The sequence below is a fragment of the Artibeus jamaicensis genome, unplaced genomic scaffold (assembly GCF_021234435.1).
Source record: "Artibeus jamaicensis isolate MK-2021 breed Jamaican fruit bat unplaced genomic scaffold, CSHL_Jam_final contig_76, whole genome shotgun sequence".
Classification (NCBI taxonomy): Eukaryota; Metazoa; Chordata; class Mammalia; order Chiroptera; family Phyllostomidae; genus Artibeus; species Artibeus jamaicensis.
Window position 1 is genome coordinate 13,647,855 of NW_026521954.1, and position 26,590 is coordinate 13,674,444.

General features: G+C 47.4%; 1 protein-coding gene across 3 annotated transcripts in view; it reads left to right on the forward strand.

The window, feature by feature from the left end:
* Window positions 1-26,590, forward strand: part of CCDC149 (coiled-coil domain containing 149) — a 96,068-nt gene that overhangs the window by 43,921 nt on the left and 25,557 nt on the right. For all 3 annotated transcript variants that reach the window (XM_053672366.1, XM_037155508.2, XM_037155509.2), the window contains 5 exons: window positions 6,862-6,969; window positions 21,297-21,413; window positions 22,226-22,398; window positions 23,097-23,169; window positions 24,557-24,641. In XM_053672366.1, coding sequence (XP_053528341.1) covers window positions 6,862-6,969; window positions 21,297-21,413; window positions 22,226-22,398; window positions 23,097-23,169; window positions 24,557-24,641 — 556 coding nt within the window. The remainder of the gene's footprint in view (window positions 1-6,861; window positions 6,970-21,296; window positions 21,414-22,225; window positions 22,399-23,096; window positions 23,170-24,556; window positions 24,642-26,590) is intronic.

The window sequence follows — 26,590 nt, forward strand, 5'->3', positions numbered from 1 at the left end:
TTTAAGGGCTCAGGTGAGGAGGATTCATGGCTCTTCCCAGTGTCTGGGCTAGTGCCAGGTGGGAAGGTTAATTTTAAGCTTTTCATCACTTTCTTTTCATTTTTAAAAAATCCTTTACCCTCTTAAGTCCAGTGCTTGAGGGGCTGTGAATTTAACTAACAGGAGCAAAAAAAGAATACAATTTTGTGAGTATTTTATGTGAAAGGGAGTTCACAGAAGTGGAACTCGGAGGAATGGTTAGATTTGGGGGTTGCCAAACCAACCAGACAAAAGAAAGGGGTTTGGGCTTCAAAGGGTGGTCAGTTGTGGGAAAGTGACGAGGAAGTGTATGTGCAGAAGCTGATGGAAAGTGGGGGTTATGTTAGTTAGAGGTGCTGACAGTGCCAACTCACCATCTCTGTGGCTGGAGCCACCCTCCTCTTCCTGGGACTGGAGAGGATGGGACACGTCCACAGAAGCACATGTGTGCCCTGCTTTTCGGCAGGAAAAGGGAAGAAGGGAAACTCTCTGTATCTGTTGATTCTCAATTGCCTTTAGCTCAAAATAACCCTTACAACCAAGTGGCATATTTTGGAGTGACATCCTCTGATGCCCTCGTAACCATCGTAATCACATCAGGGAGGAAAATGGTATATTGTGGATCTTTCTCCCCATCTCAAAGATTTAGGACTGTTTCTCCCAATGAGCATCCTGTAATCCCCTCCTCATGAGCCAGTGATGATTATTTGAGCAGGAACCCTTGAGCTGTGGTTGTCATTGCCAAGTGTGATGTATCATTTAAAAAAAATCTCCCATCATTTTTGCATGTTTAAAAGTGTATTGCATCCAGAGTGTAAACTGTCCTGATACATTTCATGGCATTTCTAAGGGAATTGAAAGAGCAGTGGAGGCAGGTGTTTAGGATGCAGCTGGACTTGAAGAAAAGGCTCCCCTGGCCCACAGGGCGGATCTGCCTTGGTGAGAATTTCTGCAGAAAGGCAGGGGGGAGGCCTGGGGTGAGATGCACCGGAGCCTCTCAACTCCCAGATCTCTGTCAGGGGCCATAGTCTTCAGCTCTGTGCAGGGAGAATGTCCACAGCAGGCTCTGGCCTTGGCAACATGAAGCTGCAGACATCGCCGCAGCTGGGGGTGCACCCTCCCTCCACATGGGAAGGCCTGTCGGGGTGGAGGGCTGTCACACACTGTCAGCCTCAGGCCTCTGGGCTGTGTTTTCATTAACTCTCTCGTCCCTCCTTTCCCTATCCCAGTCTGGCCGAAAACAGTGACTTAAGTGTGTATGGATTCTACAACATTTTCCATCAGATTCAGCGTTCTACTATAATCAGAGCTAAAATGTCAGCCTTTAATGTCGGCCCTGGCTAGATCTGAATATGGAAAAGAGGCTTCTTTTTAAGCCTTTTCATGTTTTTGTTATTTATGCTCCCCCGCGCCCCAGAGATTTGGAGGAAATAATCTCTCGGTTTTGTTTTCTTTCTCTGTGAAATCCTTCCCAGCGTCTGCCACCTTTTCCCTGACATTTCCTGTCCGTGGTGCTGCCATTCTAAACCGATGGTCACAGAATCCTTCTCAATAACACGGAGACAAAGTGGGCTGCATAGCTGATAAATTATAAGCAGGCGTCGCCGGTTCGCTTGATGGATTGTTGTGGTGAATGCGTGTGAGTCACGGGGGTTATTTTTGGTCAAAAGAATTGTGTGAACTTTTCTCCTCTATTCTGAGCGCTTCCAAATGTACTACTTTTCTTTTTCTTTGTTCTTTCAGGTGTTATGGTGTTAGACACTGTATCAGAATAGTCATTTTCTAGTTTTCAAAGTTATTGTTTTGGAGTTGAAGAGGTGGAAGGCCTGATGAATAGGAAAGAATTGTGTGTTGACAAGTAATCCAGCCGGTGAAGTGTAAAAGAAAATTACAAGTCACTGCTTTAAAGCGGGATACCGCCCCCACCCCCGCCTGCCCCAGGGGTCAATTTTAAAGCTGGTGTACATTTACTGTGAACTCACTCGGAGTCAGCATGGTTCTGATTGACTATTGTTCTGCAGCTACGGTGGACAGGCCTGGCTTTATTTTGGTAGATTTCTTTTTAGCCAGGCTGCAGAGTAAATAATGTTTGACAGTCACATCACCGGGCCTCTGACCGCTGTTTCCTAAGCAGCCCTGTCCTCTGCTTTATGTATCACTGGAACCCTTGAGGGTTATACCGGGTGCCTGCCCTGCTCCATTTAATGTCTGAATGTCAGGGGGCATTGACACGCTGGGGGCTGTTCAAAGTGAAGCCCAAGGACCAGGGCCAGGTTGCAAGCTGCTGTTTCTGGACGAGCTAAGTGCAGGCATTAAAGGCGTTCAGAAACTTTGATAGCAATCTGACAGCATGGTTTTTGATTCTGACAGACACTTGGGGGTCTTGATGTCTTTTTAAATTTACTTTTTATTGCGTTTTGTGAAAGTTCTGGTCTGCGATGAAGTGGAGGCAGAGAACTGGTCTCTCACTACCGACAGACGGAGTCGTACTGATTCAGATGCTGCGATCAGGTTGGTGAGGGAGCATCCACCCACCTGAGGGGCTCAAGCCATTATTGATTCAAAAAGGGAAAGTTAGAGATATCGCAATTTTTTTGTTGTTGTTGTGTGTCTTTTATTAAGTTTTCACTGTTACTCTTGCAAGCAGTTCTTTCTGAGTGCATCTTCCACAGGCTTCTGTGAACGCAAATTTTGCCGTGTCCTGCAGATGCGGGGCTGACACACCCCGTCACATGTGGGCTGTGGAGGTTCTCCTGGGAGGCTGCCCGCTGCACCAGGTCCCTCTCCCCCCCCCTCCCCCCGGGCCAGTCCCTCGGCCTCGGCCGTCCCTCCACCTGTTGGAGGAGGGACTCTGCTTGCAGAGCTCACGTCTGGGAAAAGCTCTGGTGCTGTGTGCAGGAAAGGTGGAGGCCGCCTGCTGCAGATGGTTTGTGCTCAGGAAGAAGCTGCGGCACAGAGGGGAGGGGCCGGCAAAAGGGAATGGAGAACCAAATCGTACATCTGGCCGGTCACTACGGTCTCTGGGGTGAACTGCTCTCCCAAGTGGACGTTTTCCCGTGGGAGAGGGACAGAGGGAAGCCAGTAGCTGGAGCTGGAACACACCCACTGGGATTCCCTCAGGCCCTCTCTCTCTCTCTCTCTCTCTCTCTCTCTCTCTCTCTCTCTCTCGGTCCTTTCTCAAGTCTTGGTTGAAATGGGACCTTCCCAGTGAGGCCTCTGTGGCTATTTCCCTGGCACACTCTGCTTCCTTTGCCCACTTTGTTTTTTTCCACGGCCCTAATCATCCAACTACCGGGCCATTATTTATTTTGTTGTAATGTAATGTAATTAATGTATTATCACCTGTTAAAGTGTAAGTTTACAAGGGCAAGGGTGTTGTCTGTATCGCTCACTGCTCTAGCTTCAGAATCTAAAACAGTGTGTTGCAGTAAAGATTTGTTGTATAAATGAATAGATGAGTAAGGAAGAGTGAGGAGGTAGGATCCCTGGGGTGGGGAGGCCGGGGGGTGGGGGAGGAGGGCTCCGGCTACCAGAGATGAGAATAAGTCTACCAAGACATGATCTGCTTGGGAAGGAAAGATGGCCATTCTCTCAAAGGAGAAGGCCCAAGAGCCTTTTCCTCAATGGGCTTTTATTAGGTTCATTTTGCACAGGAATACAGGTAAAGGTCATTAATCATTGTCAGGCAATAAGGATCAAACAATAGATAACAAAGAACTCTGAGGACCTATTATAAGTCAGGGTCAGATAGCTAAAGAGCTATAAAACTTTGAGGAACAAACTCACATCTTGCTTGGACCCTTATCATTTAATTGAGAGCATTCTAAACAAAGCAGATTTCAAAATATTTTTATATATTCTTTCTTAGGCCTGATTGCCCTAGGGAACCCACCCTTTCTAGCATAGGGCGGTACCCACCACAAGCATTGTTTCAGGCTTATGGCATTATTTCAGGCTTAAGTCAAGCAGGGGTAGTAAGGCAGCCAAGAGATTAGGAGACTTCCCACAAACAGAATGAGGACTCGGGCTGTGTAATAGCCGAGGGGTGAGGGTCCATCACCCCTTTGCTGTAGCCCTCCAGGTCTTTCCCGGGGCCTCCATGTGATCATGCCTGTCTTAGGTCGTTCCCTCCTTGGGGAATCTTACCCATCATTGGCTAACTGATCAAGCATTGAGGGCCAGTTATGGAAAAAGGAGCAGAAGTGGTGCTCCTGCCAGGGAGATAAGCTTTATCTCCTTAGTGGCTTATGGTCTGAAGGTCACTCAACTCAGCCTTAGCCATGGGGGGTTACAGCTTCTGAAACCAGTCAGGGCAGTTCCCAACAGATCAGGATGGATCCATCTGGGTTGGAGGAGGTATTTGGCCTTGTCTACACAATGGTTCCCTTCATGGTTGAGTCGGGGCAAGTGGAAGGGTATAGTCATGGTGGGGGGGGGGGAGGCAACCAGACTTTTACCAGAGCCTGTGTGTGCCAAGCACTGTGGTAGGTGTCCTGTATTTATCACTCAATTCCAGTATCAAATCTCCCCATGAAGTATGAATGGGGAGTTCATTTTACAGATGGGGAAACTCAAGAAGTTAAGAACCTTACCCGAGGTCACCCAGCACAGGCAGTGGCGGGACTGGGACCTAACTTAGTCTTTCTGATTCCACAGAGAGAAATTTCCAAAAATAGTCTGTTGCTGTTTCTTTTCTTTCCTCTCTATAAACGGGGAGTTAATTTTCCTCATCCTTTAGCAAATTTTTGTCTGAATAATGGAATGCAACTGTGACCAGATAATGAGATTTGCAAATATAGGGTAGAAAAATTAGATCAGATTAATGTTCACAAATAAGTGAGCAGAAATTGAGGTTTGGTTAAATCCTTTTAGTGGGGATGAGTGGGCTTTCTCATGAAAGACTCCAAGCTGGGGATTGGGTTCAGGGTTGGCCCTTGTTATTATCACCCCAGGTCCCTGCTGGGGCTGAGATCACACCTCCAGGCCCAGCACGTTGTCTGTCATTAAAAAAAAAAAATTATGGAGTATCTACTGGGTCAGCAGAGAAAACAAAGTTCCTTGCCCTTCATGAAACTTCTATTTTAGTAGGGAGAAGGAGACAGGAAATCAGTAGTAAACAATAAACCATAAAGTAAATGACATGGTATATGAAAAGATGACAACGGGAAAAAGAAAACAGAGTGGAGGGGAAGGAGCTCAGCTGGAGGTGGGCAGGTCGAAGCCTCAGGTGAAGTGGTTTAGGTGGGTCCCCGGAGCCCATGAACTTTGAACAAAGACCTGGAAAAGGTGAGGGTGTGAGCTGAGAGTTATTCTGGGGGGAGAGCACTCGGTGAGAGGGAACAGGACACGGCACTGAGCTGGGAGTCTGCCTCGTACGTATGGAGAACAGCAAGGGGCTTGGAGGGAGGCCGAACTGGGCAGCGGATACCGTGAGGGTAGAGACTCCAGGTGTCCCGGTAGATGGGACATAGGAGATGAGATAAAGTAAGGAGTCAAGGATGAGCCCAGGTTTGTTTTATATTCTTGCACCTTTATTCTTCGTTCGTACCTAATGGAACAGAGTACCCCCCAGATTTGTAACCCTGAAAATGAAGCCTTTGGAGATTTAGCCACTATGGTTACACCAGTGTCCTAATGGCTCTGGATCTGAATTTCTTCAGCTATAACATGAAGGAACGCTATAAGATAATGTTTAAAATCCCTGCGAGTCATGATTTCAGAATGATTCCTTTCCAGGAGTCATATTCTGATTGCTTGCTTCCTTCCCTCCGTCCTCCCTCATTTATTCATCGTAAGTCTTTAAAACACTTGCTGGAACACCAGCTTCCTGGGGCCGAGGCACTAGAGAACAGAGTCTCTGCCTCCCTGTAGCTTGCAGTCTTCTTGCTAATCTTAGATAAGACCATCATAAGCAAGGTGAGAATTGGAATCAATGACAGCTAGAGAAATACAAATAAGACTGCAGAACAGGAAGCCGTGTGAGGCTCAGTGGGATGGTCGGTTACAGGCTTGATGGACGAAAGCATGTCTGCAGGTGGGGAGAGCAAGCATTGCCAGTTCGGAGAAGCTGAAGAGGGGTGGGGATGTGGTGAAAGTGCTGTGTGTTATGGGAGAAGGGCAGGGATGGTGAGAGATGAAGAGGGATTGTGAGAGCAGACTGGCCATCGGACAACCTCCCACATGGGCTAGAAGGATGTGGGTCGGAGCTGGACGCAAATTTTAAGGAAGGGATGACATCATGAAGATGGACGGGCGCGTGATCATCCTGGCTGTTTGGGATGAGGTGGAAGGAAAACCAGCCCAGGAGACTGTTGAATTATCTCTGGATCCTGATTTCTGAAATCGTGGCTCACCACTTGTGTCTTCTTTTGTTTCTTCCTTTTGTGATTAAAATCCTGGGCATTGAGGTAGCAAAGAAAAGTTTATGCAACTAGATCTATTGGAAGGGCAAAAAACTATCTAAACAAGGAAATGAAAGTTTTCCTATATTGTTGGTCTACCTTTTACAATTCAACTCTGTGCCACTTGCAAGATTTTTAGTGAAAAGTACTTAAATTTTTTTTTTTAATCAAATACAAACAACTTTTTTATTACTTGTCCTTGAGCCATTCTGGAAACAAAGAACATCCCCAAATGGAAGTTCACGGCCAACTTCATTTCCTCCATGCAGTTGTCGTGGTGTGATCTGCACCCTTGCCGCATTTGTATATGCATTTGTTTACTCTAATGGGCTTTGTGTGGTTCAGCCGGGCTTGGACACCAGCCCCTAGAAGCCTAATAAAGCCTCCCATTTAACCACTCCTCCGTTTCTGATTGTATCTCATAATGTGTTGATATTTCCAGGCTAATCTTGCACAACTATTGAGAGATTCTCAGGACCGAAATAGACATCTGGGAGAAGAAATAAAAGAACTTCAGCAAAGGCTTGGAGAAGTCCAGGGTGACAATAAGGTACGGCGAATGTTTAAAGGAATAAGGCCCTGCTGGGTGGTTGTGCGCCGAGGGTTTATACAGAGTTTGTCAGAAAAATGTAATGCAGCGTTTGCTGAACATTTTGTTATAGATTCTTACCTCTGCAACAAAAAGTCACAGTTGGGCATTTCTTACCTTCCTGACATTCCCTTTGTGTGTGTGCGTGCACCACACACACATGTGTGTGTTTCTGGGTTGCTCTAAAATATTATCACAACTCATTGTGGAAGTTTTGTTATGTTCAGCTTGGTGGTGGATAACACTGCAGTCGAGGGCAAAATAAAACCCGAATGCTATCCTTCCCCCCTTCCATACAAATAATGATTTGTGGCTCAGATGATTTGGAATTATTCACATTCGGTTTTGAATTTTAAGTAGTTATCCTACTAATTATGTTCACATAACCAATTTATTTTATTGCTAAATTTGGCAATTTGTATGGAACATTGCTCAAAATCCACTGTTTGGTATTAATCAAACTCCCCTGTTGGCAACGTTAATTATAAAATATGAACTCATAAACCAAACTAAATGTGTGCACTCTCCCAGCTGAAGCTGCGAACAAAAGTACAGTGGAGAAAAGGACGAACTACTGAAGTTTCATTCTGTCCTCACAAATAATTTCCCATTTTGCCAAGAGAGATGTACTTTCAGTTCCTTACCAGAGGCAGCTCTCTCAACAGAGGCGAGCGTTGGAGTTTAACTCAGGGAAACTACTCGGCAGGAAGGAGGTCCTTTCATGGGGACCGTTTCTTAAACATGACCAAGTTCCTCAATAAAATGTGGTGATGGTCATAGTGTATGGGAGTTGTTGGTTATTGGAAGGCACCATTTTGAAAGATGTTCAGCCTTAAAAAAAATGCACAGCAGTGTCTGGTTTTACCCAAGGACTCTTCCGTAACAGGAGAGCAGAGAGGATTCTGAGTGTACTGCTTGCCATCCTGAGAGTCTCCATCTATGGGAAGTCTTTCTTAGAGGCAGACTTCTCCACCTAACCTGCCTCTAAAATTTTTTATACCTCTTAGATTTAACATACATTTGAAAAATTAAGCTCTACTGCTTCCTGTCATGAAATAGGGGGTAGGAAAGAATGCCTGAGAAAGGTTCTAATCAACCCAGGACAAGCCCATCAGGCCGCTGGTATGGCTTCGCGCATTATTAAAAGGCTGTAAGCTCTGTAACCTGTGGGTTTGGTCAATCATGAAAGGCCAGACTTTAGTCACCTCCTCAAGAGATGACAGCAGGACAAGGTTTTCTAGAGGATAAAACAAAGTGTGTGACGTGGTTTCCTTTAAACCCATGAAAATACGACAGGAATTTTAGACACATTATAAACCCACAAAACACTGAAGCATTTTATGTGATTTTTATGGCTCTTCCTGGCTGACCGACTGTTTTCTTCTTTGAGCTACCCGCCACCTCCAACTCTCCTGAGTGGACCTCACCTTTTGGTCACTTTTAATTGAATCAACTTTTAGGCTTGAGCTATTTTAGGAATTGACAGTAACAACTGACATTTTGAGGAGAGAGAGGGAGGCCGTGTGAGTGTGTGTGACTCTGAGCACCAGTCTGGGGCCTTTCTCACATTGACGTGGTCTGCACTTCACGGTTTGCTTGTGCTCTGGGTCTTTGTTCCTGTAGCTGTACACATTTATCAAACTTTGTTTTCTCACCCAAGGGTTAGAATTTGGTGACACAAATTCACGGCCGGTGGAGTAATTCACCTGCCCAAACCTGTCGGGAGGATGTTATGATGCTCTGCAGATCCCGCAGATCCCGGATCTCAGCATCCAGCTTCTCCCCCTAAAGGAAGACCAACCGCTGTGAGCCCCAGCGGTTTCAGCTGGTCTCTTTTTCATCTAGAGTCATAGGGCTGGCTTCCCGTGAGTCGTGGTCTTCTTCCTGCCAACCTCACCTCAGTCATCAACATTAAGACCAGATTACTTACTGGATAAGAACACCGGGAATCTTGAGAAACGTAGAGGCCTCTGGTCAACATTGGCTGTGACTGTATATTAGAAAATAGGTTAACCCTTCATCATTATTATTTTTATTCATCATGTCACTTGCTGCTCCAACCTTTCTAGTGGCCTCTGAATCCAATCCTACCTTCTTGCCATGGTGTGCTAGGCCTCCATTGTTTGGCACCTACTGATTTTTCCAGCCACACCTCTACCCACTAGACTCCTCCTACATCAGCCCTGCAGCACTACATCAGCCCCTTTGCTAAACTGAACTGCCTTGTGCCTCAGGGCCTACATCGGCCCTGCAGCACTACATCCTACATCAGCCTACATCATCCCTGCAGTACTAATTCAGCCCCTTTGCTAAACTGAACTGCCTTGTGCCTCAGGGCCTTTGCACCTATTGTTTGCTCTGTCTGGTACACTCTTCCCCTTTACTTCTTCTGCAAACTACTGCTCATCTTTCAGGTCATAGGTCAAATGCAGCCTTCTCTACTTCTTAGGGGCAGGTCCTGGGCTTGTCCACAGTGTTCCATTCTCTCCCCTCTGCTTGCACTTGTATGGCCTGCCTCCACCACCAAGGGTAAGCTCTTTGCAGGCTAGATTCCTGGCTGATATGCTACTGTATACCTAGGAATGAATGTTCTTAGTGCCTGATGAGTAAACATTATTTGATAAATCCTTGTGAAGGACTGAAATAAATGGATGAGTGAATGAATAAAACAAATGAATGAAAAGAGCGAAAGGGTTCAAAAACAGAAAAAGAAAAAAAAGAGAACAAGAAAATTAGTGGACTCCCTACCCCTCTGGTCATCAGTAATTCTCCTCATAGGGTGAGGAGTTGTTTAGAAATTTGGAGAAAGTGGCTATAAAAGCAACCATTTCATCAGAGAAAAAAGCAAATCAAACTAAGCCAAACCCAAAGTGTGTGAGACCTTGGGAGGTCCTGGTGGAGGGAACAGAGGGTCTGGTGCCAAGCCTTGGACACTGGGTAGGGTCTTCTTCCTCAACTAGCTCAATCGCTGAAGCCTGTTAAATTCAAGACAACTTAATTGCTGCTGTTGGACTCCTAACTCCTCACTTTCCAAACAGAGGGGCTGATGGCATCATTTTATGAGCGACCGCTAGAGTGGAAGATTTTTATCTTTGAGTTGCCATTTTAACTGATGACCCTTATCCGTATTTGGGAAGCCCAGCTTCTTGATGTTAAGTACATTTAAGAAACAAGGTGATAGGAAATTACTTGCCTTGGATATTTTAAGGTAGACTAATTTTTCCATTTGTTCAGCTAGAGCCTTGTAACCCCATGTGCCATAAAGCATTTTCAAACAGCCTCTTGAAGGATTTGTCGCCACCCTGGCTTGCAAACAGTTGAGCACTCACGTGGGGTTGGCGGGGAGGCGAAGTGGCTTCTGTGACGGTGTAGGGGTCCTGTGATCAAACACCACCTGCCATCTCTCTGAGCAGTGCCCAAGAATTTCCCGGGGCTGCCAGATTGACACCCTCCCAATCCAAAGCAGGAGAAAGGGGTGAAAAAGGAAGTTTACTAGACACTCTCCCCTGCCTTCATAGTTACAGCTCTGAAAGGTGGGAGAGAAAAGAAGAGGCCTTTGGGGTTAGAAGGATACATAGCTCCACAAATCACCCTGGGAAAAGGGCTCTCCGTGCGTCAGTCTCTAGGGAATAAGCACCAATTAATTATGTGGAGAGACCCGGCCCATGCTGAGCCTCAAGCCTGGAAAGCAGCCCACTGAGAGAATGGCTGCCCCACCCCTCCTGCCCCAGAGGTCCGCCTGCTTCCTCCTATGGGCATCAGAGTGGATTCAGGGGGAGGGGACCAGGAGGAAGGAGGAAGTTTTTGAGAATTTAAGGGTTGGTAGGAGTCAATCAACAAAACTAGCAGAGTACATGTGAGTCACAAATACCCAAAGGGGAGACAGTGGACCAGCTGGGTCTCCGGAAGAGGAAGCCTGGCAGGTATCGCTTCGCTACCTTCCATGATGTAAATCACCCACGCCATGACAGATGGCAGGCTATCAAAGTGACGTCACGGAACTTGCAGTCAGAAAGGCGGGCACTCCAGGAAGAGCCAGTCGGCCACTGCTGCGTCCCATAGCGTCATACAGCACGTCTTTGAATAATATTGTTTTGTCCAACATCATTTTATTATGAAATTGATGAGAAGAACACAGATTCCTGGCTGGGGCCACTGTCTGTGTCAAGTTTGCATGTTTTCCCCATGTCTGTGTGGGTCTTCTCTGGACTCCAGTTCCTCGCACATCCCAAAGACGTGCACATGAGAGTCTATATTGTCACCATCTGAGTGGGTGTGGCTGTGGGTGTGCGATGCCCCCTGAGACGGAAGGGCGTCCTGTCCCCGTGGTCCCATCTTGCACCTGAGCTGCCGGGACAGGCTCCAGCCGACCATGACCCTGAATTAGAATCGGCCGGCTGAGAAATAATTTTCTTCACTTGTTTCTGTCAATCTTTCTTAAGTGTATGTATCGTTTACATTTACTTTAATATTTGATATTATAAGTGTTTGGGGTCTTTATTTAGGAATTTGGTGATGTTTTTTTTGTAACCAGAAATAGGCTGTAGGAACTTAACTCATGTTTATATCGATTAGCCTACAATAATATTTGTTTCACTGTACATCGTTTTGCTTAAAGTCGGTCTCTAAGAACCTGTTGATGATGGTCAGTGAGGACTTACCGTATAAGCTAATAGGCCCATTTTTGGAAATTTTTGGACCCAGGCTTACATTCTAGCTCTTCCAGTCACTGTCTCTGTGGCCTTGGGCAAGGCGATATGGTCTTCAGGCCTCAGTCCCTCATCTGGAAAAAGGGACCAGTGACATCTCCGATAGACTTGTTGTCGGGTTTCATCATTTATTCATCGGCACCTACCTGGGGACTTGTTGTGTGTTGATTAATGTTCTGAGATTGAAGGAGACAGACATCAAGGAATAAAAAGGACAAGGTACTCGTTTGCTCAGAGCTTATGTTCTGGTTGGGGAGACAGACAGTGAGAAAATAAAGTAGATAAATAAGATCATTAGACAGTGGTTAGTGTTGGGGAAAAAAAGGAAGCAGGAGAATGAGATTTAATGATTTTGTGTGTGTGCACCCGCAATACTAAGTGTTTGTAAAGCCAGTTGCCCGGCGCCTGGGAAGCTCTCCATCAAGGGAAATCATCGCTGGGCCGAACATCCCAGACTCCTCTTGTATGGACTTTCCCCGGGGGCCTGGGCGGGTGCCTCCCCCAGGGACAGAGACTGGTGTGAGAAGCTGGGCAGACGACACCCCAAACTCAGCCCTCCTTATCCCCACTCCAGACTCCGCCCACCCCCCCAGCCCAGCTGCTTTGGTGCAGAGTTCCTGGAAGCTTCCTTGCATTTCGTGTGCCCCTTGTGAAATAAGGACCTGATAGTTACGCCAAGGGCTGCAACTCATGTTCCCGTGGAGACAGCCAGCAGCTGATTTTCTTGTCCATTTGCCCTTGTTTTTCTTCATTGTGCAGAGAGTATGGCACTGTAGTGCAGAAAAACAGTAATGCAGTGCCAGGCATGCGAAAGCAGGAAGGTTCAGGTGGGCAGCTGCCCCTAACAGTGCCGTATATTCATGTTGCCTAGGCCCCTGATGGCCGGTTTAAATGTAGCTGGTTGTGACTTTGCATACACACCAGGTTTTGCCCTTAATAATGAGCTTTCTGTTACACCAGCTGACGTCTCTCAGTACCTCTGTTTTATCTGGTCTTGGCACCATAAAACAATAGAGCCCTTCTGTGACCGTACCTTTATTTGACGTGGGGCTTTTGGATAGATTCAGCGAGCAAACCAATTAAGTCAAAGCCACGAGCCAATACAGACAGACCAGTGAGCATGCAGGTGATTAATTAAAGTATACTTTGTTTAAAATTTTTTTAAAAAGAGCTCAGCTGCGGATGCTTGTAATGGTCCAGGCTGCAGCATCAAAGAGCTCTCCGCAAAGGGTTCTTCTTTGTGCTTTAAAGAGGCACAGAGATATCCTGACCTGTAGGAAGCCAAATGAGGAGGGCACACTTAATGAAAAGCTCTCGCCTAGGGCGTTAGAGAAATTCATTACAAAAAATCGATATGAGTGTGATAAGGGTCCTTCACTCGCCTCAGCCCCCTCGGATCTTAATTCTAACTGGGATCTTGACTGTGAACTACAGGTAATGCTCAGCTAGTTCAGCAAGCAGCCAGCCGAGCCCAGCATTCCCTAATGTTTCATTGGCAAATGAATTAGATGCACTTGGTCTCAGAGACATATTCGAGTCTGTCCTGGCTTATAGGAGCTTGTAGCCTGGGTGGCCCATGTGACCCAAACAGCATGGTTTGGGACTTTAATCCCAGAGACCATGTGTTGTAATTACACTTCTTAGTCGAGAACTGGTTCTGAAAAATACCTCTGCCCAATGTTTATTTTATAGTGCCCTGTATCCAAATTATACTAAAGTAAAATGAAATCAAAGCAGCTTTAAAACTGAGGGGACACTACTGTGGCTCTGGGAGCAGTGTGTGCTGAAGAGCCTGAAGGTCATTCAGGGGCTTCCTAGCAGTGTGATCTTGTGTCAGTTGCTTGACTTCTCTGTGCCTCAGTTGTTCCCATCTGTACAATGGAGGTAATAGTAGTACTTGCCCTATAGGAGAGTGGTTCAATTCACATCAACGCATCTTTATTGAAAACCTGACTACATGTTCTAGGGATAGGGCAGTAACCAATGAGTCCCTGCTTTCACGGGGCTTCCATTTCAGTGGGACAGATAAACCAGAGACACAGACATATTGACTGATTAAACAAATGAGCCTGTGCTATTTCACAGATTCTAGATGTACAGGTCTCCACATTTGAACACCTCTGACATAGGCAACGGTGTCGGAGTTATGGTTGGCGTTTTTGATTCTTTGTAGAGGTGCATAACGGGGGCTCCTAACGTGGATGGAGATTTATGCCTGATGAGATACAGGAGTTCCTCCTTAGCTGCAGCTTTGCTTTCCACAGTTTCAGTTACCCATGGTCAGCTGCGGTCCAAAAGTATTAAATGGGAAATGCCAGAAATAAACAATGAATAGATTTTAAACTGAGGGCAGTTCTGAGGGTCGTGATGAAATCTTGAGCCATCTCGCCCTGCTCCTTCCTGCCTGGGCCGTGACTCGTCCCCTCGTCCAGCATCTCCGCACCGTGCCCCCCGCCCATCAGTCACATAGTAGCTACCTTGGTTTTCAGGTCATGATATGATACTGCTTGCGCTCAAGTCACTCTTATCTTACTTAATAATGGCCTCAAGTGACGAGTACCAAAGAGAAGCTGTGCAGTTCTCCCTCCAAATGAAAAGGTCTGCATGCGCAGGAAGAAGCATAGTCTATGGACTGTGGCACAGCCGACGATTCAGGAGTCCACCAGTGCTTGAACAAACACATCCCCCTCAGATGAGGGGGCGCCACTGTACGCCGTCACACGTCAGAAGGTGCTAAGTGCTAAATCAAAACCACAGAATATGTGGAATGCGTCCTGGGCTGAACAGGGGTACTGTGTTGGGGGGTCAGGGAAGGAGTATCTATTCACATGCCCTTTGCACAGAGATCTGAAGGGAGGGTGGGGGAAGGTGGTCAGGTACCCCAGGGATGGGGGAGGAGATGCTGCAGGCCCAGCCTGGGGCCCGTGAGCCTTTTGTGAGGATTCAGTAGGAGAAGTCATACAAAGCACAGAGTACCCTTCATGGTGGTGCACTGTGTCGTTGTTCTGGAGAGAGGTAGAGTGGCGTAAACTCCAGCACCCTGACTGCCAGGGTTCCATGCCTGGCCCTGCCATTCACATGTAAGGCTAATGTGGGCAAGTTGCGTTATGTCTCTGTGTCTCAGTTCCTACCTGACGATGAGGATAGCAACAGTGCCTTGTAGGGGGCTGGCTGGGCGTACGTGGGTCTGGCGTGTAGGCAGCTCTGCAGGCGAGTTAGCTCGAAGTGTCAAGACTGAAGCCTTGGGCAAAGTGTACTCCCAAGTTCTGCACGGAGACCTGCTTCAGAGCCCTGTGTCAGCCCCCCAGAGAGTCACACCTGGGAAGAGCTGAGGACAGCGTCTGCCTCCTGCAGTTGTGGGAAGCATCAAATGAGAGGCTTCCTAATTTAGGAAGCTCCCGAGGACTCCCCGTAGTGAGCTGGGCACTGCTGTGCTTGCCGGACTAGTTCAATGCAGACGACAAGCGAGGCACCCATTGTGGTGGAGCCGGCAGTGCGAAGGGCACGAACAGGGGTGCAAGGTCATGCATGTACATATGACTGGGACAGTGGGGCAGGGTGGTGGGAGGGAGAGTAACCTGAGGGGTGGACAACGTCAGCGTCCAAGAAAGACTTCTCAGAGGAGGTGACATCTAACCTGAGACCTGAAGGTGGCAAAGAAGTGGGTTCTGGACCAACACGGGGGCAGGCTATTCCAAGGGCAGAGGGGGTGCAGAGGCCCGGGGGCAGCAGGAGCATGTGTGTTTGAGCCCGTGTGGCTGGAGAACAGGGGGGGGGGGGGGTTAGAGACCGTGTGGGTGGGGCGACGCGGAACAGCAGCCTCTTAGCCTCCCAAGGGCTGTGGCATTTATGCCAGTGCAGTGAAGAGCCACAGGAAGAATCAGGTGAAGGAGAGAGACTTCTAGCACGTCGTGTGGACCAGATTGGGTGCTCACGAACCAGGAAACCTTGGTACCCACTGACAACTGGGTGCAGGGTGTTCTTCGGAGCCTTGGGAGAAAGAAAATGAAAACCACTGGTTTTGTTTTTATTTGTTGTTTTTAAGTGACAAATGCTTCGGTTGAAAGCTAGAACTGGACTAAAAATTCAGATTCTGGTTATACCATAGAGTTACCCATGTGAGGCCTTTTTAAGCTCTCGTGTTCAGTGTTACCAAGGGTATTCCAAGGGCCGGGGAGCGACTGGGGAGGATGTGGAGAAAGCCAACAGGAAAAGCCAAGAAAAGGTGGTCAGGGCCTTGTTTACAAACTTGCCTGGGCCCGCACCGTGCCAGATAAATGTTTAATAAATGCCTGTGGGGCTGACCTTGTCCTAGGCACGCTCTTTGCATCGCTGCACCAGGAGCGGGGCGAGGAAGGCCTGGCATTGCCCCCTGTTAACAGTGCTCCTTTGACCCTCCCCGTCACCCTGGCAGAGAGAGGCACTTTATGCGAACCGGGAGCGTGCCCACTGTGACCGGGGATTTCACCTTTAAAGCTCTACATCAACAGCACGGTTCCGTCGGCACTGAGAGGTCCATCCACCGTGGCCCCGGCAGGACATCAGCGGTTTTCGGCCTTTTTCATTGCGCGGCACACACAGGCTGTTTACTGAAATTCCGTGGCACACCAAATCGTGTATTTTGCTGATCTGACCAAAAAAAAAAAAAAAAAATAGGGATAATTTTGATTCATTCACACTGGATGGCTCTTGTTGTATTGGCTGTTGTCATTTTTTTGCTTGACAATCTAAGGGAATAGAGGTCAGCGCCCCTGACTGAATAGTCAGGTATTGCACGTTTTAAACATTCACGAGACACACCCGTTGAAGACCACTGCTGTGCATCTTCATGTTGTGAGGGTGGAGGCGCCGGAGTCGGATTTGTGCAGCGCACAGGCTGGGCAGCCACGCACAGTTGTGCTGTCTGCAAGGTAGCTTTTATCCTCATTAAAGACTGAACGCGTCCCCATAAGATTCCAATGTTGAAACCTACTCCCCAGGGGAGGAGTGGGGCCTTCGGGAGTGGATTAGGTCGAGAGGTTAGGGCTCTCACAAATGGGATTAGTGCTCTCATCAAAGAGACCCCAGTGAGCTCTTGCCTCTCCACCACTGAGAAAACCAGGAAGCAGGCTCTCACCAGACACCGAATCGCCGGCACCTTGATCTTGGACTTCCCAGCTTCCAGGCCTATGTGCAATAAGCGTCTGTTGTTTGTAAGCTACCCAGTCTGTGGTGTTCTGTTATAGCAGGCTGAATGGGTTAAGACAATACCATTAAAAAACAAACAAACAAACAAAAAATCATGTCACTCGGCCCAGTGAAGTTGGACGGCTGCCAAGGACAAGTGACCAGGATAAGCAGGAGCAGGGTCTGAACACCTGGACAGTCACAGCTGCTCCTGCCCCTGGCCACCTCTCAGTGTTTGGGGCAGGGGGTGGGGGAGGCACAGATTCAGGCAAATGAAAACAGGGTGAGAGACTGTTGAAGCCTGTGAGGAATGGAACCTGAGATCGGGGAAGGAGCTGGGGAGCCTGGAGGAGGACCAGACTTTGAGCAGGGCACCTGCAGGGGCATCAGACTCAGTGAGCAGGGTGGGGGAGGAGCCATTCGGCCCCATCATTTCCCAGGCAAGTCCCTCAGGCACATCCCAGCTGCAGCTGCGCCTCATCCATACACTGACTACTCACACCCATAATTCATTCATAAACGTTTATTTCCATCTAAGTCACCAAATGAATGCATTTGCTGATGGCAGGGCAGGCACTTTGTAGAGCACTGATCCACTTCAAGGGCTGGCATGGGGAGGCTGGCTGGGCAGCACCGGGGCCATGTTTGAGGGAATTAAGTGCCACAAGCAATTGCTTCCTCCCTGTTTCCAAGAGGGGAGATCAGCGTCATTGCCTGCAGTCCACAGAGAGAGCTGACCCGGGAGCTCTGCTTTCTCCAGCTGGGGACCTGTGTGGGGAAGCTCACATGGAGGGGACGATGACCCTCCTCGCAACAATACTCATAACAGCAGCTAGCATTTAGTGAGCACTTTTGACATTCCAGGGGCTATGCTAAGTATCGCAGAGAAACTGGATCTTCTCTCACGTAGGATTTTGTTCTGAAGTCAGCATGAAAGAGGCAGAAACTTGTGTCTAGTAAAAATGCCCCTATTTGGGCCCTTAAAATTGCCCATCAAGTTCAGGGTACGTGGTCGTGTGTACACCTGAGCAGTGGTATTACGTATAAATATGAACAGTGTGATTTTGCCCACCTCCCAGAAGGGGCGGGCAAAGTCAGCCAAATTTTTAAATTTTTATTTCTCTCTCAGTCTCTCTTCTCCATCTCTCTCTTACTCCTCTTCCCCCGCCCCCACACCTTTTCCCCAAACACATGAAGTTCAATGCCCTAAGTTAAATGTGCATTTAATGCAACTCTACTCTCTCTCACCTGCCAGTGAAAAGCTGTACTGTGACTGTCATATTTTTACAGAGAAGGATACGAAGGCTCAGAGACATTAAGGCACATGCTTGCGTTTGCACAGCGTACAGGCTGTGGAGCCGGCATGTGAACTCCCCTGCAGGGGGACTCCAGAGGCTGGGAGCTGTCAGCTGGGAAGGCAGGAGACCCCTTACTGCGCGCTGCCCTTCCTGCTGCGGTGGCTGCCTCTTCCGGCCCCTTCAGCTGAATGTGCTTCAGAGCCAGACCCAACTAATGACCCAGCTATTACCAACTTGGGCCTCACTTTTAAAAATAAGTGTTTCGACCAATCTGGCCCTGAGATTTAATAGCCGATATTGTACGCACATTAAACACCAAATGATTGTTAACATATTTATCGAAGCTTAACAGGCATCCAGTATATAAAGGATGACTGTCTTCTATGGCTGTCAGACCTCAATAAACATGTTTAATAATTAATTGGCATTAAGCAAGCATAATTGTGTAATTCTAAATTAAGTGTTCAGTGAAGCGAACTGCGAATAGAAAACCACAGTGGTGTTTTATTACTTAAAGTTCAGGCTGTCAGTCTGGCTTTTTATGTATCGGGAAAAGAACCCATTTTCAAAGCCAAGTTGCAGACCTCCTGTTGCCTCCCAGCACAAAAGGAAGAAGCCTACCTGCTCCCGGACCCTTTGAATGGAGAGAAAATTCTTTTATTTGCTTAGCTGTTTGTCTGTCTGTACATCCACTTGGGGTTCTGCAAGTCCTGAGCCAAAGGAATTTTCACATGTCAGTCTGCTTTCAGCTGAATGAACTAGCGCTGCCGTAAATTCCGCCTCCACCCCCGGCGGGCCCAGCACCGTTGATTCTGGATGTTTACTGTGGCTCTATCCTCTAACGTTGCTGCAAACCCTGAATTATCGAGTACTGAACTACCGCTCCTAGGGGAATCACGGGATTAGGTTTGTGGACCCTGAGAGAGAATATGTCCACCAAGAAGGGCTCCTGTGGCTAAGTGGGCTCAAATTTAAAAGCGGAGGCTAGCAGCTCTTTGCAAACAGGGGCCTCTCACACAAGCCACACTTGAGGGAGGAGGCTGTGCTAAACTGCCTGCTGCTTGTACCCAGCAGCCTGCCTGCCTCGAGCCGGGCCCTGCAAAGGAGCTCCTGGAATCCTGTTTCTGCTAACAGAACTGAGGCTTTCCCTGTCAGATGGGAGCTGCATGAGTGTGTCCCCATCAGTGTCTTCCCTGACCCATCAGAACATGCTTTTGGGGGACCAGGGTCAGGGACCTCCCTCTGCCTGTCCTCTGCCCTCTGGCTCAGGGAGCGAGACAATGGTTTCTCACAGCCCTGCCGAATCACAGTTGAGCTGTGGCACGGAATGAAGCTTCCTTCCTCACCACACCCCCAGTCTGGGGTCCCTGTTGGTATCAAATTGGTCCCAACATTGGTTGACAGGTTCCTGGGAGACTCTGGTCACAACATTGTGTCAGTGTCAATACCTAACTTTGTTTTATGTGTGTCTTGTTCTGTTTAAAGTCACCTTATTTAATGTGTATTGTTGATTCACTGAGATTGCACTCACAGACAATAGCACCGTAATTCACTCTTGAATGAAGCTTGTGTAACACACATATTTCCTCTGTAAGACACCTCACAGCCTTCTTGCACTTAGAAGCACTAGACAGCACTTCAGCATTATTCATGGGGGCCATTTTAAACAGCAAAACATCACCCCAAAAGCACAGAAATATGGGGCAAAATGGGGCACTAAATAGACACTTGTGTAGAGAGCTAAACAAGAGGCAGCGTGTTGCCTGGTGCAACCTCAGCTGGGCGCCAGGCTGACAGACAATTCATTTTTTTGCAACTCTGCACTCGTTTACCCACTTCTATCCATGATTTGAAAGTGCCACGGGTGTTGATTTTGAGATTACAAATAAATTTGTGCACATTTGAAAGCACAGGATCCTTGAGTAACGTAGCCCAACTGTAATCAGATTTCATAAAGCACAGCTGTCTGTTTGCACCCTCTGCCAGGTCTTTGTACAACAAAAGCCGTTCTGCTGCCTGGAACATTGTCTTCTCAACCCAGCAATCTGTTGGCACACAGTAGGTGCACAATAAATATACATCCAAGTCAAATGAATAGTTTTTAAATAAGGACCCGAACTCAATGTGATTTGACATGCTCTTTACTTTTCTCTAGTCATTATTTCTTTTCAAAGTTTGTTATTTCAATCCAGTTAATATTCTGCCTCATCTTTTAACCTTCTTTATTTTCCATGTCCATGAGTTCTTTCTTGGTTTTTTTTTTCTTGCTTGCTTGATCTCTCTACCCATTCCCTGCCCCCAGCTGTCAACCTGCTCTCCATCTATGAGTCTGTCTCTATTTTACTTGTTAATTCAATTTGTTCGTTAGATTCCACATAGAAGTGAAATTGTATGGTACTTATCTTTCTCTGACTGGCTTAGTTCCTTTATATAAAAGTTAGTAGTATGCTTTTTCCCCCCACTTAACATGCCATTCTAAACACAGGTGTGGGATTCCGTAGTTCACATCGCCCTTATTTAAAACAGCTGCAGACTAGCCCATTGATTGATTGCATCATAGTTCGCTAACAATTCCACTATTGTTAGAGGCTGTTTCTAGCTTTTTTACTGTTTCTGCAAGTAACAGTGTCATCTACTTTTTCTTTTTTCCTGAAGCCAGTCCCTGTCTGGGGTCACTGTTAGCCCAGATCGTCAGAAGTAATGTGACTGGATCATCAGAGTGGTCGGGACCTTTGTAAGGCTCCGGGTGATACAACCTTATTGTTAGGAGTGTGGAAGCGCACCCATCTCTGCACGTGTTATCATATTTTAAAGTTTTCACCACCTTTAAAGAAATGCAGTGTGGTCTTCCTCACTGTGGCTCTTCTGCACAGGATGTCCACCCTCACACACCCAGGCCTCGTGCCAGGTATGTGTGCAGGCGTGTGTGTGTGCACACGTACGAAACACAATGTATTTTTTTAAACTCACGATATCCACCAGAAATATCTTTATCTTGTGCTTTTTCCCAGCATTTCTTGAAAATCTTTTAAAACTCTCTGCCTAGTACGCTTGGGTTTTTTTTTTTAATCTATTCTCTCTCTCTCCCTCCCTCTCCTACTAATGGAAAATGCAGCTCTTGAGGATGACAATTGCGAAACAGAGGCTTGGAGATGAAGAGATTGGTGTGCGGCACTTTGCGGCCCATGAGCGTGAAGACTTGGTCCAGCAGCTGGAGAGGGCGAAGGAACAGGTTATTGCTAACATCTGTGAGCAGGGACTGGGTTTACACAGCTGGTCACAGCCCAGGGCTGAGAGGACTGTGTCCCTGCTGCCCAGAGGGTGTGGGCTGTCAGGATCCGAGGTTGGGGGGGGACGGAGGATACAAGCCGGAGGCTTTTCCTCGCTTGGTCCTCACCTCGGTTCCCAAGCCGTCTCCGTGTTTCTGGCTTCCAGCAGGTCTGCTGTTACTTTTGGTGCCGTTCTGAACATAACAAGAAAGTGCCCCCTTGCCCAGGGTAGACGAGGAGAGAACAAAATGTGACAAACTGGCCTTAATTTGCCAGTTTCCGCTCAAATGCTGAGCAGTGCGTTTTAGGCAAAATCTCAACGGGTACAGAGTCCTAGTTAGGGAACAGCTGAGAGAGCCCAGACTTTGCTTCCCTTCTCTTGCTAATTGAGTTTGAAGAGCAGAACCAGATTTCTGGGTCTAGAGTGGACGGAAAAAGCATGTATTTATAAGACCCTGGCTGTCGCTCCCAGCACTGGGACCTGCCCTCTCCAAGCCTCTGGTTTGGGGGCTGCTGTGGGCGAGGGACTGGTTCTGTTTCTCCAAGCTGGTGTCCCCTCCCACCTGAGCTATATTCAGTGAGTGTCTGTCAGGATGTCATCCCCTTCCTTTTAGCTTTGATCGTATTCCAGTGAGTGGCTCTTACGGCTTTATAGCATGCGGGGGGCATTAATAAGCTCTCTAAGAGCCTGCCAGCCACGCAGAGGGCTCCATCTCTGGCCATAAAGCTGGTGTCTGAGGCACGTCTTGAGTAAGGGTGCTTCCTCTGGTTTCAGATTGAGTCTCTGGAGCATGACCTGCAGGCCTGCGTGGATGAGCTTCAGGATGTGAAAGAAGAGCGGTCTTCTTACCAGGACAAGGTGGAGAGGCTCAACCAGGAGCTCAACCACATCCTGGGCGGCCACGAGAACCGCATCATCGACGTGGACGCCCTGTGTATGGAGAACAGGCAGGTGGCCCAGCCCAGGCCTGCGGTCCATCCGGTCGAATGCTGGCTCTTCCACGGGCCTGCAGCCTGGGAGTTATTTGCAGCCCTGTTCACATTTGAGAAAATTGCCTTCAGTGAAAGGACAGCGTAACCCTCAAAACAATGATATTAATGTCACCGATTAGCAGAAAAGTAGTGCCACATGCTGACATGTGTACCCCTTTCTCCTTCTCCCCACTTGGGCGAGAGGGTAAGAGACCAGGGAAAGCTGCTTGTTATTGCTATCAAGGAGAGGGAAAAGAATAAGGAAATAAATTGAGAAATTCCCTTAGCTGTTTCTTTTCCCCGAGGCCAATTTCAGTGTGTGTATGTGTCTAACTTAATGTTATGTCTGGTGTCTTCTCTCTCTGCCTCCCTTCCCAGTGGAATCATCTTAATGAGAATTATGTGAAACCCGTGTTGGTGTTCCTCTGGGAATCTCTGCAGAGGGCTCGTCTGAAGTGGGGTTTTTGTGATTTGGGCATATTTGACCTTGACCGCATTCATTTAAGCAGAGGTCACAAAGATGCACATTTCTCCCCCTCCCCTTCGGTGGGAAGCAGGCATTATATATAAAAGAGGGCTCTTCAGACTGGGGCTTTCTTCTTCTTTCCTCTCCTGTCTGAGTGTGTTTTTCACTTGGCCCCCAAACACTTTCCGGGTGCATCTTTTTTCCCCAGGTACCTTCAAGAGAGATTAAAGCAACTTCATGAAGAGGTCAACCTCCTGAAATCGAACATCGCCAAATACAAGGTAGCAGAACCGTGACAATGACGCTGATGATTCACTACGGTGCCTCTAAATGTCATCCCATTTCAATTCTCTTTTATGTGCCAAAGATATTTAAGTGCCTGCCCGCCCTCCCAGAGAGCGGCCCCTAAGAGCTGTAACTGAGGTAACTGGGGAGAATTAAACCCAAAACAACAAACACACAGATAAAAACCCCAGCTTTTTCGAGGGCGGTCATCGGGACAGCCCCCAGAGTCTCCACGTGGTTGCCTCACAGCCTCCGTCCACACGACCTTAGGCTTCTTCTCCGGCTTTTCTTTAAAACATTCTGTCATCAAATACCACTTGTCCATAATGGTCCGTAAGAAAATGGTTTCCTAGTGAAGAAGAAACAAAGACTAGGAAATCGCAATCCAGCCCATCATGTTCACATTTCCCTGAAAGGACAGAACGTCTAAATTCTCCCCACTGTTATTTCCTCTCATTCCAGCACCATTAGTTTGATAATATCTATTTCTGCAGATGTTACTTGTGTTATAATTAGAAAGATCTCCTGGGTGTCTCTGCTTTGAAAATAGATTGATTTCTCTTCCTGAGGGTGAAGTTCTCCAGCAGTCTGGGTGCTTGGGAGGGCCTTCTCATTTTCCTGGCTTTTGACGTGGGCTTTTTTTTTTCTCAGAAATCTCCATGCTGTTCCTCCTTCTGTCTGTGGGGCCACACTTTAGTTTCTATATATACACATGCAGCCAAAGAAGAAGGCAGCTTTTAAAGGTGTATAATTATTACATAATTTTAAAATAGGTGCATGCGCATTTGTTTCCGAGCATTTATTCAGTTCTTCTGTGTGCCAAGCACTGGCTGTACCATGCATATCAATTGCAATAAAAGCGTCTCGTCTGGGAGTGACACTTAGGTGGCACACGTGCACTTCCCTTCCTTATATCCACGGGAGGTGTCGCCGGTCGATGGTGGCCCTTTTCCCAGTTGAGCCATAGAATTCTTCCAAACGCCACTAGTGACTGCTGGGCATCAGTCCGTGAAAGTCAACCTGTTCTCCTCTCATGTCTATTTGGAAGGGGTTTTCATAACCAGTGACTTTGCACGTTAGACTGAGTCCTTGCTTCAGATTTGGTGACTTCGCAAGTATGCACTGGGTACCTTTTATGTTTGAGAGAAGGCAGTTGCTATCATTCCTCCAGAAACCAGGTTCTTTTTAAATGCTCTACTGGGTCCATACAAATCCTAACCCTTTGGAGGGGACTCAGAATTTGAACAGGTGGGACAGCATTTGGATTTTGCCAAGGGTTCTTGTGTGCTGAATTGGGAGGATGCGTCCAACTGTAACTGGGTATTTTCCCATTTATTGTCTTTTCCGACAGAGGTTTTTATTTTTCTTCCCATTCTACTTTAGAATGCTCTTGAGAGACGGAAAAACTCAAAAGGCCAGGGTAAATCCGGCAGCAGCGCTCTGACTGGAGTTCTCTCCGCAAAGCAAGGTAGGGGGTGTTCTCTGGGAGGGGCCCCTGGGCATCGCAGAAGACTGGACCTGCCAGTCCACACCCCGTTTTGTGGGCTGGGCACCGAGCTGGCCCTTAGACACTTCCGCCTGCAGCAGGATTCCCTGGACAGCTTGTCAGAATGCAGATTCCTGCCCCTAACCCCAAGTCTCCAATTTAGTAGGTCTGGGGTGAGCCGCCAGAACAGGCATTTCTAAGAAGTTCCCAGACGATGCCGATGCTGGTTTGGGGGCCTGGCTTTAAGAACGTCAGCCTTAGAGGATTTCCTAGTAACTGGCCCTTGTTTGTGTCCCTGCCCCTGCGCTGTGCTCTCCTTTCAAGGATATTGAAAGGAGAAAGGTGTCCCTTCTGATCACCAGTTTAGCATCTCTGAGTACATGTTTCGGCCTCATCGAATTTCCCTTTTTCCTGGCCTCCTTGGGCAGAACAGAAGTCTCATAGCTGCTGAAATCATTTCATCGTGGAACATGTGCCTTTTTCAAAGAAGCTTTTATTGATTGCAATTTTGTTCCCCCTCCTTGTCGATTCCGATGAAAAATAATGATCTTCCAGGAGCAGTCCAGGGGAATAAATAGCAGAGAGCTTGTTTCTGACACTTACTATTTGGAGATTCAGTGTTAAACGTTTATGCCTCTGGTTGGATGTGCTCGACTGGCCCACTCTCGGGTGTTGGCAGTGCCAACAGCAACACTCGGATGGCAGTCTTAATCCGAAGTAGGGGGGCTTGAAAACATGCCGACTCTGCAGCTTACCTAACAACCAAGGTACTTTTCCAAGCAATTTCTTTTTCCCCACTAGGAAAGGACCCTCTAGAATTGTCTTTTAAAAAGGAAACTACACTACTCAATATAAACAGGCGGTAGCCCGTGTAAGTTTAGTTTTGGAGACCCCCGACAGCACAGCATCTTTGAATGCTGAGATGTACTCTTATCACCGCCATGGGGACAGCCAGCCGCACCCGGACACCACGGCAGAGCAGTAAATCCGGACACCCTTCCTGGGTAACCATTTGGCATCCTCTGATGCAGTGCCTTACGTGGGTGCCCTTTGAGCCAGCAAGAAAGAACTATAGACATATGCAAATATTTTGCTTCAAGAAAATTCTTCCTACATTAGTTAAAAAACCCCATTGGAAGCAACATAGTTATTATTTTATATCTATACATGAAGTACTAAGCAGCTGTTAACATTTTGTTTTAGGACATACTCATCATGTGACATTAGGTGAAGTGCAAAAAGCAGACCTTTCCCATTTTTGAAGAGAAGTGTATGGATTTTATATCCCTATGCAGACACAGGAAGTGGTGTTCAGAAATCCATAGTGATTTCTACTATTTCCTTTTCTGCTGTTCGGTGGGCATGCAGGTGGCCATGGTCTTGTTGTGTGACCTCTTAGTTTATCTACCCTTCCTAAAAGATGTGCTATACAAAATGTATTTTGTAGTTTAAATAATCTTCGAAATTCTCTTGCCCACTAAAAGCACCTCACCCTGGGACGTTCTATTTTAAAGGAAGGAGCCAGGACTAGAGTTGTTGCCATTAGCGTGGCCGTGTGACCACCAGTCGATGTTTTTAACCCATCTTCGCCTTGCTTCCCTGTCTATGAAATGGGGATAAATGCCACTTTCTAGGTGGATTTTTTTTTGGTTCATTTTAAGTCTCAAATGAGTCAGTATAAAACTTTTGATGAGTGCATAAAATACTGGACAAATGCAACAGATTATTATCCTCTTAAAAATTGCTAACAAAAGTCTGTGAGGATTTCCTACTTTCTGTTTAACCCGCACACTGAATTTTATTTTGTTGCGCGTTTACCTTCTGAAGTGGACTCTTCAAAGCACCGTAGCAGCATTTAGAAGCTGGGCGTCCATCGCTGCCCAGGCCGAACTGACCTGGGTCTGCACTCCGGTGTCCCACGCGAGCTCCAG